This window comes from Amphiura filiformis, chromosome 15 (genome assembly GCF_039555335.1).
Source record: "Amphiura filiformis chromosome 15, Afil_fr2py, whole genome shotgun sequence".
In the NCBI taxonomy this organism is placed as follows: domain Eukaryota; kingdom Metazoa; phylum Echinodermata; class Ophiuroidea; order Amphilepidida; family Amphiuridae; genus Amphiura; species Amphiura filiformis.
In genome coordinates this window covers 26,709,287-26,726,217 of record NC_092642.1, presented here as the reverse complement: position 1 = coordinate 26,726,217, position 16,931 = coordinate 26,709,287, and the positions used below count along the sequence as shown (strand labels likewise).

General features: G+C 34.8%; 1 protein-coding gene across 1 annotated transcript in view; it reads right to left on the bottom strand.

Moving 5' to 3' along the window:
• Window positions 1–14,353, bottom strand: part of LOC140170833 (substance-K receptor-like) — a 61,237-nt gene extending 46,884 nt beyond the window's left edge. The window contains exon 1 of the mRNA XM_072194048.1: window positions 13,846–14,353. Within this exon, the coding sequence (XP_072050149.1) occupies window positions 13,846–14,353 (508 nt within the window). The remainder of the gene's footprint in view (window positions 1–13,845) is intronic.
• Window positions 14,354–16,931: the final 2,578 nt, after the last annotated feature.

Genomic DNA, 16,931 nt, shown 5'->3' with positions numbered 1-16,931 from the left:
AGTTGTTTGCCAAAAGTTATGTAAAGCAACTTTTGATGTACTGTCTCAGAGGATGATTAAAGTACTTGCCAACACCCACTGGTAAACTATGCAGCCAGCTCAACAGGCCAAGGTCGCATGTTCACTGCATATGGCTGTGTAGTGGAAATGTGAATTTTGACCCTTATTAAAACTATAACTTAACTATAAAAATATCAGTCGATTTCAAAATTAATCAGATCCATGAATTGTGTCATGTATCCTTCTAAAGTAGAGCTATTTCTTATGTAAAATCGACTGAGTAAATTGTACACGATGGCAGTTTCAAAAGAACATAATAATTCAATGGGATTTGCTAGCTCCTAGTAATAACACTTTTGTAATGTTTTATGGATCATATGTTTAAATTATCCTCTGGTATTGTTTCATAAGTGACATCGACCATACCAACTACAGTAGAATTAACAGGGAAGTAAAGAAAGCAACTAAAGAAGCAAAAGAAAATGGATCCATGATCAGTGTGGTACAATCAACACCAACATGGAGCGTAACAACACAGTAGCCTTTCAAACCATTAGAGACCTTACAAAGAAGAAAGCTGGTAGAACAACAGTAATTGAGGACAAAGATGGACATCTTTTGACTGAGAAGAAGGAAATATCCAACAGATGGAAGGAATATTGTGAAGAACTCTACAACTATAACCTAACATCAGATCATAACCTGTTAAATAGGCTGAAGGCAATGGCAAACACAGAGCAAGAGAAAGATCCACCAATCCTCACCTCTGAGGTTGAAGAGGCCATAAGAAACATGAAAGATTGGAAGTCTCCAGGTATTGATAATGTTCCGGCAGAGATGCTGAAAAGCGGTGGCCAAACAACAATCCAGGCTTACACAAAACTCTACAATGAGGTATGGACATCAGGAATTTAACCATCGTCATGGACACGGTAGATCATCATTCCTCTCCCGAAGAAGGGCAACCTTAAATCTTGCAACAACTACCGCACCATCAGTTAGATCAGTCATCCGAGCAAGATACTTCTCCGAATCATTCTTAATAGACTTCGACCTCAAGCAGAGAGAATCATAGCAGAAGAACAGGCAGGATTCAGAAAAGGGCGCAGCACAGTGGAACAAATCTTCAATCTTAGAATTCTGAGTGAGAAATTCCGCACAGATCAAAAGCCACTTCTCCACAACTTCATTGATTTAAAAAAAGCATTTGACCGTGTTTGGCAAGAAGCAATGTTTGAAATCCTAAGAAAGTTCAACATCAATAATGGAATTGTAAATGAAGCATTGTACACTGCATCTAAGAGTACTGTACTGCTAGGAGACGAAATTAGTATAGTGAGTGGTTTCGTACCCGAGTTGGAGTCCGACAAGGTTGTCTACTGTCACCAACCATCTTTAACATCTTCCTTGAGTATATCATGATGGAACCTTTTGATGGATGCGAGGGAAGTCAATATCGGAGGGCGAAGGGTTACCAACTTGCGATTCGCTGATGATATTGACCTCTTGGCAGGACATCATGAAGAACTAAGTGACCTCACAAGAAGGCTAGATGACAGTGCAAGGCGACTTAGCATGGAAATCAGCGCTACAAAGAGCAAGGTCTTGAAGATGGGGTCTGATGGAATTGTAGAAGTTCATGTTGGAGGGGAAGAACTTGAAACAGTTACACAATTCAAATACCTTGGTGCAACCATCACAGATGATGCCAAATCAGTGCAAGAAATCAAAATCAGAATTGCTGTAGCGACATCATCACTAGCCAATCTGAAACCTATTTGGAGAGACAAGAACATCTCAATGGCAGCAAGAATGTGCTTCCTGAGAGCATTGGTAATTTCCGTCTTCCTGTATGGGTGTGAAACCTGGACGCTTAATGCCGAGATGGAAAAGAGGATTAACGCGTTTGAGATGAACTGCATGAGAAGACTCCTCCAGGTCCACTACTCTACGCATACTACCAACAAACAAGTAAGGGCAATGATGGAAAGTTTCATTGGGGAGCACGTGTGGCCGAGTGGATAAGGCGCCCGACTCATAATACATAGGTTGTGAGTTCGAGCCCCGCTCGTGCCAACGTGTTGTGTCCTGGGCAAGGCACTTTATCCTCATTGCCTACTGGGGGATGGGGTTGGGTTGGATTGGATGTTTGTATAGTTGTTTGTTTCAATGTTGCAATATTGGCGCTGATTAAGCTGCTGCCTGCAAACTGCATTGTGTCTGTTTAGTTGTGTTTAAACACAAATTATGCATCTCTAAGACCATCACTACGTCGCCCCAACGGCCTCCTAGCCATGGGACATAGATAGATAGATAGACTGTGCTAAAATATTTGACTAAAACAGACTGACAAAAGAGTACCAAAACAATTTTGTTAGGTGGGTAAAAATGTTCGAGTTTAAGAATTTGGTGACTAAAATATTATAGGTTAGTTTGTGTATCCAAATCGACGAAATAAAATAAATCTAATCTAAACTGATGCAATGCCTCAATGTGTTAAACACATCATGCGAAGTTACGCCTACTGTTCTGTTCTGTTTTGTTTCAATTAAATGTGTACTTTATTATCCCTGTTTAGCATGGTTGTTTATTATTTCATGAATATCTTCTCAAAACCCTCCGAGAGTTAATTGCAATACAGGGTATGATTCATTATAAATGTACTTCATGCATATTCATGAAACACCAAACATTTGCTTTATTGAAGATGTGCCTCTTTTCCATCTTTAAAAATAAAAAGCTAATTATTCGCATTCTTCAATTATGTGGTAATGATCTAACAACATGTGATAATTATTCAATTCAATCGGTTTATTAACCATGTTAACGTGGGGACACTCAAGAGTAACATTAATACATATTGTATGGTGTTCTATACGCTCCATGCAAGTACATTTACCATTACAATAAAACGTCCATAATTCATGCACATTATACAACATGCTAACAACACATTTTAATCAGAAAAAAAACACACCCTAAAACGCATGTTTTTGGCCCTTCTAAAAGTTGGCCAAATATTAAATATGATTTTTATTGCCAGTTAGAACTAACTAAAGGGTTAGGATTTAGCTATGTTTCATTTGGCAAAACAGGGTAATATTTTCTGGAATAAGGAGTAGTTCTTATTTACTTGTAGTCCAATAAAGCTTCAACGGAATGTTTCAGCAACTTGAACTTGATTCCTTCCAATGTTTACCTGATCTTTGCAGTCCATTGAAAGCCAGAGATCGGTCTAGACGATTCTATTACTTGAATGACTGCACCATTCACTTGTCACTTATCATTACTTCATCCACAACACAAGATCATGCGTATAGATTTGTAAATAAACACTTCATTTGTGTACGCCATTAACTTATTTTATTGATACATTTCTACGCATTAATTGATACCTAATATCCGATGTTCAAAATAAACGAGATTCACGGGCCAAATGCCGTGAAATTACTGCGGGCTGCCAATACGCAACAGTGCGGGCCCACCTCAAGATGCTATGGGATTAGGACGTCTTGAAGATCTTAAAAGTCACAAAGTTCAAAGTTGATAAGATATCAGGTAGCTAACAAGTCGGATTGTAGCTGAGTGACGAAATTTGATCTAATATTATACATGGAGGGTACATGTAAAGTCATCTTTAAGTTCAATGTCGCCGTGGTTCATCATATGCTTTCGGAAACATATTCAACACAGTTGAAATTAGCTATCAACGGTTTATTTTGCTCAGATTTTATATGGATCATATGCTGATACACAAGTCAGAAAAAACATGTGTCAGGCGGAATCCAAACATACTAACATGTGAAAGGCCTTTGAATGTCCGGTAACACATTGTATCTTTTAACTTTTAACCTTCTAGAACTTCCAAGACCTCGTGATTCCATAGCACTATCTTAACGGAAACAATAATATGCATTTTATTTTTTCTGGTCACTGTTTTAAATTAAAGCCAACGCATTCAAGATTGCCTTCCGACGATTGCCAATCAAGTTGATAATATAATACCATGCTATTCTCAGCTGCATAGAGTTTTTATAATTATGAAAAGTCATCGAAACTGGCAAACAGCTTAAACTATTAAATTCGATTTTCCCTAGTACCACTCATTTATTAATGACACCTTATATGCAATGGGATTAAACTTCTTTATATTTATTCAGATTTTTACAGTTTCACGTTCAGAGATGTCATAAAGATTTATTACATTTTCCTCTGAAGGGAACGCAGTCTTTCGCCGAAGTCCATACGTTGGTGACTAAACTATTAAATGGTATTCTGAATTAATATTAACTTTTCAAGTTTCTGTACGGAAAATTTTTCAACTCGATTAAAATCTCTAACATATAAAACAGCGATACCACCCTGGTATTGTCAAGAGATTCATATCATATCAATATGAAAGTTTTTGTACCGATTTGAAGCATACATAACTATCGGCGTACCATACTCAGAGATTTGAACGGAAACTAAACATCTCAAAAAAAGTAACTAACCCCCTTAAATATGGACCATTATTCAAAAACTGGTGATTGTATTACAACTCTGTAAAATGCGTTGGAAGCATAATTTATTTCTGCACATTTTGACACCTCATTTGTAGCAATTGACTAAATATTGACGTTGCAGCGTACATTTAAATTAATGTAACCCAATATTTGAAAGTTGCAGTAAATTATATTGATTTGTATTCAGTATAATGGAAGGATATTTGTGTAATAATCTCTGAGTGTTTTTGTATTGTTGTAAGTGCAACTTTTAAATCTGGACCCAACTACAATAAATTGACCGGTGTTTTATTGTTTTCTGGGCTTTCGTATCAAATGATGCGCAGAAATGAATTCCGCGTCAACGCATTTTACAGATTTGTAATACAATAGCCCGTTTTTTAATAATGGCCATTATTTAAGGGGGTTAGTTACGTTTTTGAGATGTTTAGTTGCTACATTGTCAGGGCTCAAGAAGAACGGTAAGATCACAAAATTGTTCGGACTGTAATCGGACTTAGTTAGAAATAACACATATCAATTTGGAAGCGCTCTTTAGCAAAGTCATAGTTCATTGAATTTACAACCGTATGACAAACAGGCGAAAATAGTAACTTTCTGCACAAGATTTGCAATTCAAAGAGAATCGGTCATTGCTCATTGAAATGAAGCTAGTATATGGACAATATAAGTGTACCCGTTCATTTAATGACATACAATTTGGAAAATATAATTGCAAGGAACCGAGGTTTTGACTTTAAATACCTACATCTTGGTCACAAATTGTGTTTGAATAGGTCGTTTTCAACAGATTGTTCACATTCGCGTTGCTATAAACATTAAATTGCGTCATCTATTGACTGAATGAAAAAAAGTGTTTTAGCGTGAAGTGGTAGCTTTCGTTTGATATAAAAACTTTTCTGATTGGATGAAGGGAACATTCGGGGTTTCGACAAATCACAGATGCCGTATTTTCCACTAGTCATCAGCTAGATCTCACACATCTCTTATGATGCTATGCACCCAACCGTGTATTATATACACACACTCGTTGTGCATGGAAAATTCTGTGTACTCGGGGGTGTCGAGGTGGAAACTGTGCGTAGATGCATTTATAAGAGAATCAGTTTGTAGCCAAATCTTTTCATATGATTTCAGCCTCTATTCATAAGGGAAAAGTATCTACGACGTACGGTTATGGGCAAAAAGGTAATATTTTGATGTCATAGTAATGTTGGCTCCACGGGCGAAATTGAAAATTGTTCCAATTTTATAGAAAATGGTCTCAAATTATTTATCTTAGAATGTCTTACAAGAAAAGGACTATTGAACAAATCTTAGTTCTCAAAACACCTAAAATAGCCCTTGTTTCTCGAAGCAGCTCACCTTTGGGTAACTTAGAATTAAAAGAAAAGTTAACCCCATATAGTGCATATGAACTGAACTATTATAATCTCTCTTAACTTATTTTGAACTTATCTAATTGAAACATTTTTTTCCATGCGTTTTCCAAGAAAGTGTCCAAATTTGGTCACGGTTGACATTTAATTGCGAACTTTTGCTTGCTATGTATACACAGTTCATATACGCCATATAGCAAGGTTTTTACACGTTAATAAGTAAACAAAAACACATGTTATGCCTCCACACATTGTTTCCTGCATTATGTGATGTGATGAAGCAAAATGAGTCAGAAGTCGGATATGATGATTTTCAGATATAGCCAAACAAAGACAATAATTTGTTTTGCTGCATAGGCCCTATTGTTTTGGAAATACTTCAACTGTTCATATCTTTGGAACTGAAAGTTCAGTTTCAATGGAGTTTTCGGTAAAATGCAGCTTTACAAATGTTTTATACAATCATTTAAAAAAATTAAAAATTGAATATGCCCGACTTCAGACCAAAGTGCATTCAGAATACGAGGATTGTCCTTCAGATGTGAAATAATTTTGTTTTGTTTTTTAATTCGTGATAAAAATTCATGGCAAATTATTAAGAATATACATTTTTGACATTTAAAAGTCCTCCAAGTCCGAAAATTAAATTGTTAGTCATGTAACGCATACGAGTAGGAATAATTCTCGCATGGTTTTTATTAAAACCCACGATTTCTGTCAGTAAATATGAATGATTTTCTTGTAAGCTTATATTTTTTATGAAACTTCATGCATATCTTGAATGTCAAATGTTTCATATTATTATCGGCTTTTCATCCCAGCTAAATACACTTTCAATACATAACATTATTGACAAAATAATAGACACATGGTTCATGTTTTGTAGAAGATTGTTAGTCTTTGGCAACGAAGTATAATAGTATAATAAAGCTTAATAAAAATTATTTTTTCGTTAAAAAACACCGCACAATAATTATGCATCTCTTTATTCATATCTGTACATACTAGTACTCTTCCAACCTTGTACTCCCTTACTACCTTATGTCGCAGTTGTTGTTGTTGTGATTATCTTTGATTTATTATTATTATTATTATTATTATTATTATTATTATTATTATTATTATTATTATTATTATTATTATTATTATTATTATTATCAATTTGTTGCTATTTTCTAAAAAAACCATAATGACATAAAAGGCGCAAGACTCATATCATTAATATTTACAAAAAGACAAAAAGGCAAAATAATCTACGCCACTTTTAAGGTATTCATAATGCTACAGTTATCTTTAATAGAGATATATTGGAACATTTGATTCCTCTTTCATTTTCTATTTCATAAAATATATAACAGTATTTAAATGAAAATAATTAAACATAACGAGGGTACCATATTCATAAAGCAAACAATGCAGAGAGGATGTGTTGCTTTAATTAAATTTTTACTTAATTTAATCGCCTGTATCCCCACTCCCTGTTTAGCATGGTTGTTCATTATTTCATGAATACAATTATTCCGAAACCCCTCCAAGAGTTAATTACAATACAGGGTATGATTCAATAACAAATGTACTTCATATTCATGATATATTCCAAAAAATCTGCTTTATGCAAGATGAGGCCTCTTTTTCCTGTTAAAAAGACAATTAAACGTATTTTTCAAAGAGAAAGATCAACATAATTATAGAGTACTGATCTAACAACGTGTGATAACTATTCAGTTCAATCGGTTCATAGGCATGTAAACACTCAACTGCAACGTTCTGGACTAACATTAAAGACCCATTCAGTGATCCCAGCGCAAGTGTGAAAAAAAATCAAAATTGTTTATAAATTGATTAAAAGTGAAGGATAAGTCATTCAAATTGTGATTTGGTATTTTTGAAATGACAAATTTGGCAAAAAACGAAGAAAACATCAGTACTGACGAAGTTGAAGCCCCATTCAAATACATGTAGCTAATTTAGATACGGTCAGTATCTAAATTACAGATTCGTGTAAAATGTCTTATTTTGTCTTAAATACACGGCTTTCGGCTGAACCACTTGCAGGCTACATTAGCATATCTATGACAATGACAAAGGTACCAACATCTTGATGATTTTTACGTTCGTCCGGATGAGCAAATCACTGAATGGGCCTTTAATACATAGTGTCTATTATTCTAGATCTTCAAGATATCTGACATATGCAGCTTACGCAATGGGTTACACTGTCATAATACATTTTGCAACAATAAAATCTCCATAATTCTTACACACATAACAACATGCTAGATCCATTTTAATTGGATCGCTCTTTGTACTTGAAAAGACTCTTAACAAGCTAGGTGTCCATTTTTACGATACCCTGATTTCTTCTTTCAGAAAGACACCATCTTGTATTGCCAAGCAAGAAAATATCACTAGTTCCCGAGTTACTCGTAGTCCAATAAAGCTTTAACGGAATGTTTTAACAACTTGAACTTGATTCCTTCCAATGTTTACCTGATCTTTGCAGTCAATTGAAAGCCAGAGATCGGTCTAGACGATTCTATCACTTGAATGACGGCACCATTCACTTGTCACTTATCATTACTTTATAGTCCAGATCATGCGTATAGATTTGTAAATAAACACTTCGTTTGTCCACGCCGTTGACTTCCTTTGTTGGCTTATGTCTACGTGGAAGGCATAATTGATACACAAACATCGGCTTGTATAATGCCTCTTTCGACAAATTCAATTATTAAGATGTTACAGATCCGGTGTTCGCCAATAAATCAGATCCTCTGGCCAAATGGAATGAAAATTACTGCCGACCGCCACTAAGCCACCGTGCGGGCCCACTTCAAGATGCTTTAGACTTTGGAAGTCGTGATTTGAAGATTATTAAAAGTCACAAAGTTCAAGTTAATAACGTGAGATTGTAGTTGACGAAGATTATCTACATCTAGATTACATGCAAATTCATCTATAAGTTTTTCAAATCTTGTGGAAAACGAGCTTAAAGTTAATCAGTGGTAACATATTGAAGCACATTAAAGGTTGAAATGTTCCATCTTTGTGGAGGCAAAGCTTTAGAACTATGACATTTTTGATAAATAACATGATATGTTATCAATCATAATGAACGCATTTAGTTGAAATCGAAATCATACAGATGTTTATCACAAGTATTCAATAATTATGGTCATAAAAATGTTTATAATATTTGTGACGGTAAAAGTAAAGTATACTTGAATGCACTTACTGAATAATTCTGATTTTGGGATCTACCAGTGTAGTGATCGCGAAATCCCGAGTAAAATTACTTAAGGGTAGACGCGGTATTGTTGGTCGAAGTAGCCAAAATATCGATTTTCACGTTGATGTTTTGCAAAGTTCATTCTACAAATCATATACTTGCTTGATTTATTGTTGTAAATACAAAGAATGTGATTTTAATAACATGATCTTGAACGTACTGGCGTACTAATAGAAGTTAGAGTTTGCCAAAGAAATTCCAACTTCGTAGGTATATCTCGCTTTGACTGACACCGTTCATAGGATGAGCTTCATCGAACGTGGAACACTGTAACATAATAAGGATTTTTACCCCAAACATTTTTCTCAAGAAGTTATATCTTTTTCGTAATCTAAACAACAAGCAAGAACTAAAAGGAATGAGCAACAATGTTGGTTAATGAATACTGGTACCATGGATATTGCAAACAGACAAATTGACTAGCGCCACCTGGAACATCTTAAAGGCATTTATTATGATGCAAGTTTTTATTTTGTATGGGTATAATTAAAAGGGCATTTCGTGATCAACAGCCTCATCCCCCCACTTTTCTCAAAAAAACTTGAGATTTTTATATCACTGGAAACCTCTGGCTACATAATGTTTATGTACAAAATATTTCTTGCAGATTAATTCGTTTAGCAAAGATATCGTGAAATTTGAATTTCGTTCTGGTGCACCAGAACGAAATTACAACGCATTGTCTATGGAGCAGTGTAATACACATAATCATGCATAACTCGCGAACGCAAAATCGGAATCAACTGAAATTTTGGGAATATGTTTTTTTCGTGGATATCTAATGACAAATGACATAAATAGAGGATGCTAGGATCACGAAATACTCCTTTAACATACTTAAGGTTTCTTAACCTTCAAAAGCTCGAATCTATCACAAAGTTATAAATGTATCACTATGACCTTTTACTCATATATTTGGGTTTCGCTTGAAGTGGTTAAAAAACAACTACTGATAATAGCAGACAAAACGAAGTCGATAATTATCCTCTCCAAACATTTCAAGCATATAAATTCGTACAAAGGTTTTGAAATAGTTTTTGTATCAACATGATCAAAGTCTGCAATGAAATGCATGGTAAATAAACTAAAATATCAAGTGATAAAAAATGTCAGTAATCATGGTAATGCCGCAATGGGCTATTCCAGTTGAAATCCACACTACCCCTGTGGAAGATTTAGCAAAAGTCTTCCACAGATGGAGTATGAGTTTTCGAATAGAATAGACAGTTGGGTAACTTCCATTTGAAATACTCACTCCATCTGTGGAAGATATAGGTAAAGCCATAATGCAGGGGGTGTATGGGTTTCAAAATGATTAACCCTGACAAATTACATTTGAAAAACATACGCCCCCTGTGGAAGGTATTTCCAAAATCTTCCACAGGGAGAGTGTGGATTTTAAATGGAATAGCCCAATGTGCTAAACACATCATGTCACGTTACGCCTACTCGCCTCTTTTGTTTTCATTAAACTCTATATTTAATTTTAATCACACGTGTCCCCACTGCCTCTTTAGTATGGTTGTTCATTATTTCATGAATAAATTCCCAATAGGCCTCCGAGAGTTAATTACAATACAGTTTACAAATAATGCAAGTCATTAACAACTGTACTTCATCCATATTCATGATTCATTCCGAGCATTAGTATCTGATTTATGTATGGTGGTGTTCATTTCCTCTTTTAAAAGACAGGCAAACATCTTTTGCAAAGAGGAAGAGTAACGTAATCATGGGATAATGATCTAACAACATTTGACTAGTATTTAGTTCATTCAGTTCATTAGCGTGGGAACACTGTAACATGTTCGGCGGAAATTAAGGACACATACTGCAGTTACTGTCCGTTTTCCTATACACAATACACAGTGCTCTTTCCCATTGACGCGTGACCTTTACAAATAGCCCTACGTTAACAGTATGGGGATATGACTAGTTAACGTCGCTGTGTGAAAAATAACCGGCCAATATTAAAAGTACTCTTCTAAAGTTCTAGAAAATATAGTTTTTAACATGTCCTAAATTTTTAGCTAATTTAGATGTTTGGAAATATTCGTACTTTGGTGTTTTAGTTAATGTTATAGGTAATAGTACATTGCCTAGTTAACGTCGCTGTGTGAAAAATAACCGGCCAATATTAAAAGTACTCTTCTAAAATTCTAGACAATATAGTTTTGTAACATGTCCTAAATTTTTAGCAAATTTAGATGTTTGGAAATACTCGTACTTTGGTGTTTTAGGAAGGATATGTAAACGACAGATAACACCAAAAATATGAAGAAATTATTTCTAAACCGTGTTAAGTCAAAAATCATTATGTTGCTCATTTTCAAGAATGCTGGTTTACAAAAAGCACGACATTGTCTGATTTCGTGAACAAAGCCACACATAACATTGTTTCCTTTCGTTTCCTTTATAATCGGTTACCCAACTGAAGCTATGAATACCATCTTTATTGCGATATCGCACATGAAAACAGTCACTTGTGCACAACCAGAGAAGATCCGATTTAATCAGTTGAGCTGTTTCAATGAGTGTTATCTTGGTTTAATAGCTTTTAATGGGGTTAAGTCCTGCAAAGGTCGAGATGAATTCTACTGTAGACATGACTGCATCATGAAGAACAATCTGTAACATTAATACATGTTTTCTAAGAACTCCAAGTAATCTGACACAAGTACTTTACGAAGGGATGGACTGGGTAATTGTAGTGTCTGTAGACGCCTCATACAGTGCCGCCGACAAGGAGGGAGGGTTAAGCTGGTGCGTTACCCCCGGGACCTAGGGGCCCGTAAAAATAAAGAAAACAAACATTAATGGGCCCATAAAAGCAAAGAAAAGACACCTCAGGGGGCTAGGTTATAGACGCTAGCGCCCTAAAAGCAAAGTATAGTACAATTTTTTCACAGTTTTTTTTATACTTTTTCTTTTTTTTCCGCCCTGTTTTCTTTACTAGTTCTTTTTGCCGCCCCTTCTTCTTCTGGCGCCCCTTCGTTTTGGCCGCCCCCTACTTTTACCCCCAAAGCCCCGCCCCCTAAAAAAAAAAAACGCGCAAAAAATGACATTACCCTATTTTGGTTCTTAAACAACTTCACTGGTTACCTGTATAACAAAACTGACTTCAAGTCTTGCTGAATGACTGGAAAACCTTGAATGACACCGCACCGCAGTCTGTATCTAAAAGATTTCACACCACATTCACACCATCGATACTTACTACGCTCTATGACTGATAAACTTCTTTTGACAATACCAAAATCTGCCAGTTCTTATGGCGATCGCACCTTTCATGTCTCTAAACCTAAACTTTGCCAATGAATACCAGTGAATTCAATGCACTGGGCATTTTTTAAACATTCTTTGAGACTCACCTTTTCAATTATGCATGTTCTTTACTAATAAGTGTTGAGTTCATCACCTTCTTACAATTGTTTATGTATTTATTGTAGTTTGCATATTTATAACTACTTGTATGTTAGTGCTCACGTTAAAGAGATCCAAAGACATGTCAATCTCAAACTACCCTTTCCCGATACATTTAATTATTTAGCATTTTTCCTAATGTGGTAACTAACCACTACCATGCATAAGCTAGTCTCTTTGTTTGGGGACTTGATCTCAAAGACGGAGGTAGCCTGCCAGTTTTCTTCATATTTTGTCGATATTTCCGAGAAGAAAATTCTTTGAGCATGTTAAGGGTAGTTTCCCGATTTATCAACGGTTCCCTAAAAATCCCTTTAAGCATTCTGGCAATATGTTGTCGTAAATATTAACTTTTTACAAAAATGTTTGTTGATTGGCGTATTTGTCTCAAAGTTGGGAAAAGAGTGACATACTACAAAGGAGTCTTGTTATCAATTGGTGTGGATATTGCCTAAACAGTGACGCGAGTGAGATCTTGAGAATATCAAACAAACAGCAAAGGGAATTAATCACGGGCACAAATATTTTCTATGCTGAGCTTTCATTGTGTAGAACATAAAGTTTTAAGCTGCAACTGAATTTTTTACTAATTCAGGAGGCGACAATATAATTGAAACGTCTGTCTCAGCCGTTATGCGTAACAGAAATCAGTGTTGTTTTTCGCAAAGTAGAAACATCTTGATGTAATGTTTATCTTTTTGTGCTCACAGCATATGGGTTAAATTTCTACGCTAATCAATCACACTTTCAAATTGATTTCGTTATATTGTATTTGTCAATATTGCATCTACAAAACCACTTCAAGTTCCATTTGGGTCAATACAGATACAATGTATAAACACAAAGCTTATGTAAATAAACACATATGTCAGAACACATTTATGGTGTTGCCTTGTATTTGTGCAGAGTTGAACTTATTAACCAAAAATATTTGATCGTAAGTAGAACAATGTTGTTAGTAAAAGAAAGGAGAGGTACGCTCCAAGCAAGTGGTTGTATGTTCTTCTTGTGTAAAGGATGGATCAATGACAATCTGATTGGTTGGTTGAAGCTAGAACTTTGGTACCTTAGACCATCCTTATGGCTACCCCTCCTGGATTTTAGTATATTAGATGCCATCACTCAAAGTTACTTCCATTAATGCATTTATATTATATAAAAACATTCATAATAATGTATTACCTAATTCCTTTATTCAGAAAATAAATGTTATATCCGTAGCGTTTTGTTTAACACGTATGTAACCTACCTTGAAAAACCGTAGAGAACTTGCAAAATGCTTTACCAAATATCCATGAGTGGTAAAAATGATGGTGTAACCTACCTTGAAAATCCGTAGAGAACTTGCAAAATGCTTTACCAAATATCCATAAGTGGTAAAAATGATGGTGTAACCTACCTTGAAAAACCGTAGAGAACTTGCAAAATGCTTTACCAAATATCCATGAGTGGTAAAAATGATGGTGTAACCACGTCCACTCTGTAAATATCGCAATTGCTATGTCCGCTACTGCCAAGTTCATTAGATAATAATATGTCACAGTTCTCATGTGTTTGTTACGTAATATAATGATGACCACTATACTGTTACCGACGATAGTTAGTACGATGATAATTGCAAAGGAGATTATTTTAGCCCAGAGTACCGCTGGATTGACATCCGGTCCGGGTGGTTGGGCATGGTAATCATTCTGTGAGGTTTCCATAGTTGAATTTTCATCATAGTATGTTGGTCCTTCTTCGGTGAACTCATCCATCATTAGTTGATTTCAGAATGTTCAAGTAGATAAACACAATCCTCTATTCAAAAGTTAATATTCAATCAAATCCATAATTACTACGTCAAACAGTCCATCATACGACGTCAAATCATCAAGTGAAGAAAATTAATGTTTTTGCGTTGTCAATGTTGATCGCTTCGGATTTGTGAAGATTTAAGTGGCGAAGATGATATGATTTTATCTATCATCAGAATGATTTGATAGATGTACCGGTGCTCCGCTCCGTCAAGAACGATACCGTTAGCACATTGCAGCCAATTCGTACTGTCCTCAGGCAATCGCAAACAGTTTGTTACCAGCGTACCTCTCTTATTATATTTCCCAATATATTTATATATAGTTGAATCGGTGTATGGTGCGCCAACATTTGGTTGAATTAAGTTCTAATGAAGTATGGCAACACATGTGATACAATAAAACACGTGCAATAAAGGAGGCAGAGTCAAGAGTTGCTTGTAAGATTACCCAGCGAGAATTACCTCTATGAGAGAGTGTGTTAGCTTGAGACTAACTCTTACCCATCCAACTAGCATCTAGAGACAACTAGTTGTCCCGCCAGATTGGTTGAGTGCTACGACTCGTTGTAAGTCACGCGTTATTGTCAAGTGGCGAGGCAGAGAGAAGCATGCTTATGACCAATCACATAGCTGATGTTTCTGATTTCTCGAAATATCCATTAGGTTAACTTGCAGCTCATGTATGGAATTATTATATGGTGTTGTACTTTTGGAACTGGGTTGTTAGATTGCACCTTATCGTATTTTAATCAAATAAATAAAATGATAACTAACTAGAATAACTAGTCTCTACAAACTTAAACTTAATTGAAATACGTAAAATTTTAGAATTTATCGAACGTGTGTTGATATGGACAATTACAGTAAATATTTCTATCAATTGATATAATGCTTTTTAAAGGCAACCTTAAAAGGTTGGCAACTATTTTAAACTGTTGCAATTTGGTAGTTCACATGATCTTGCGAATGGTAGTAAGCTTTGTCAAAAAATGCACTGATCATTTTCATAGCGAGTGTGTAGAAGAATTCAAATATCATAAATATACTTTTGTATGTCATGTGGTTCTTGAGTTATGTTGTAAAGAGGGCTGGAACGACAACACCTTTGTAAAACGTACTTAACTCATTAACAACAATAAATCAAGCATGTTTTCAAAGTGTATGATTTGTAGAATAAACTTTTGCAAAACATCAAAGTGTTATTTTTCAATAATATATTGATTTAGATATTGAAAATCGATATTTTGGCTGTTCGACCAACAATACTGCGTCTACCCTTAATGAATATGAAAAACAGTTTTACGGTTGTACACGAAAATATTCACAGACATTACTTAAGGGATCTAGAATGAGCGTTTATTGCGTTTCGACAGTATTTTTTGTGGGACATGAGAGCACCTCAGACCTATCGAATTGCATTCTGAATACGAAGCATGTCTTTCTGATATCAACTAATTTTCATTTTTGAAAATCACAATATAATACAAATTTTATGACAAATTATAAAAATTTGATATTTTTCAAATTTTGATATATAACAGTCCTCGAAGTAAATTATATAAATCTAATGATATATTCTTAAAGTGTATGTAACAGGGAGGAAAAGCCGACGGTCAATTGAAAATTTTGACCTTTCATATTGAAGATATTGATTTTTTTCCCCAAAAGACCTATTTTTTTTTGGTGTAAAAAAAAAAAAATCCATATCTTCAATACGAAAGGTCAAAATTTTCAATTGATCGTCGGCTTTTCATCCCACCTACATACACTTCAAATATAAATCATCAGATTTATAAAGTTTACTTCGAGTACTGTTAAATATCAAAAATATCAATTTTTAATGATTTGCCATAAAATGTGTATTACATTGCGAATTTCAAAAATCAAAATTATTTGATATCAGAAGGACATTCTTCGTATTCAGAATGCAATTCGATATGTCTGATGTGCTCTAATTTCCCACAATAAATACTGCCCAAACGTTCATACCCCACCCCTTAAGATTTATGACAGGATTATTGCCTATTGTGCATAAAGAATGGATTGTGACTTATTATTGCAAAAGATGAGAAGAACGATGCATTTGTTTATGTCTTTTTGCTGTAATTAAAACCATTTAGCAGAACCATTATAATTTTCCATGATCTATGGTTAACTTTGTAGCTTTAACTTAAAGATGTGATGGTACCTAATGTTACCAGAAATAATGACAAATACGCATCGGTATTTTTTTCTAATAGATGTATGGTGTGTGTATTGTGGTGTGTTTAATTACAATTTGCGTTTTCTCCAGTATTGATGATATGCCTCATCTAATGCACATTCAATTAATTTTTGATTCTCTTGTTGCTAATTATTCATCAATAACGATTACGTAATTTTATAACATCTCTGAAAGCTCTGAATTCAAAATAGGTATATTCCATTAAATATAGGAGACAAGTGTTAATTGATTTCTATAGTGTCAGATACAATCAGGTATAGTAAATCAATGGCTCGACTGAGGTATATGGTAATATGCCTCATTTAATAACAAA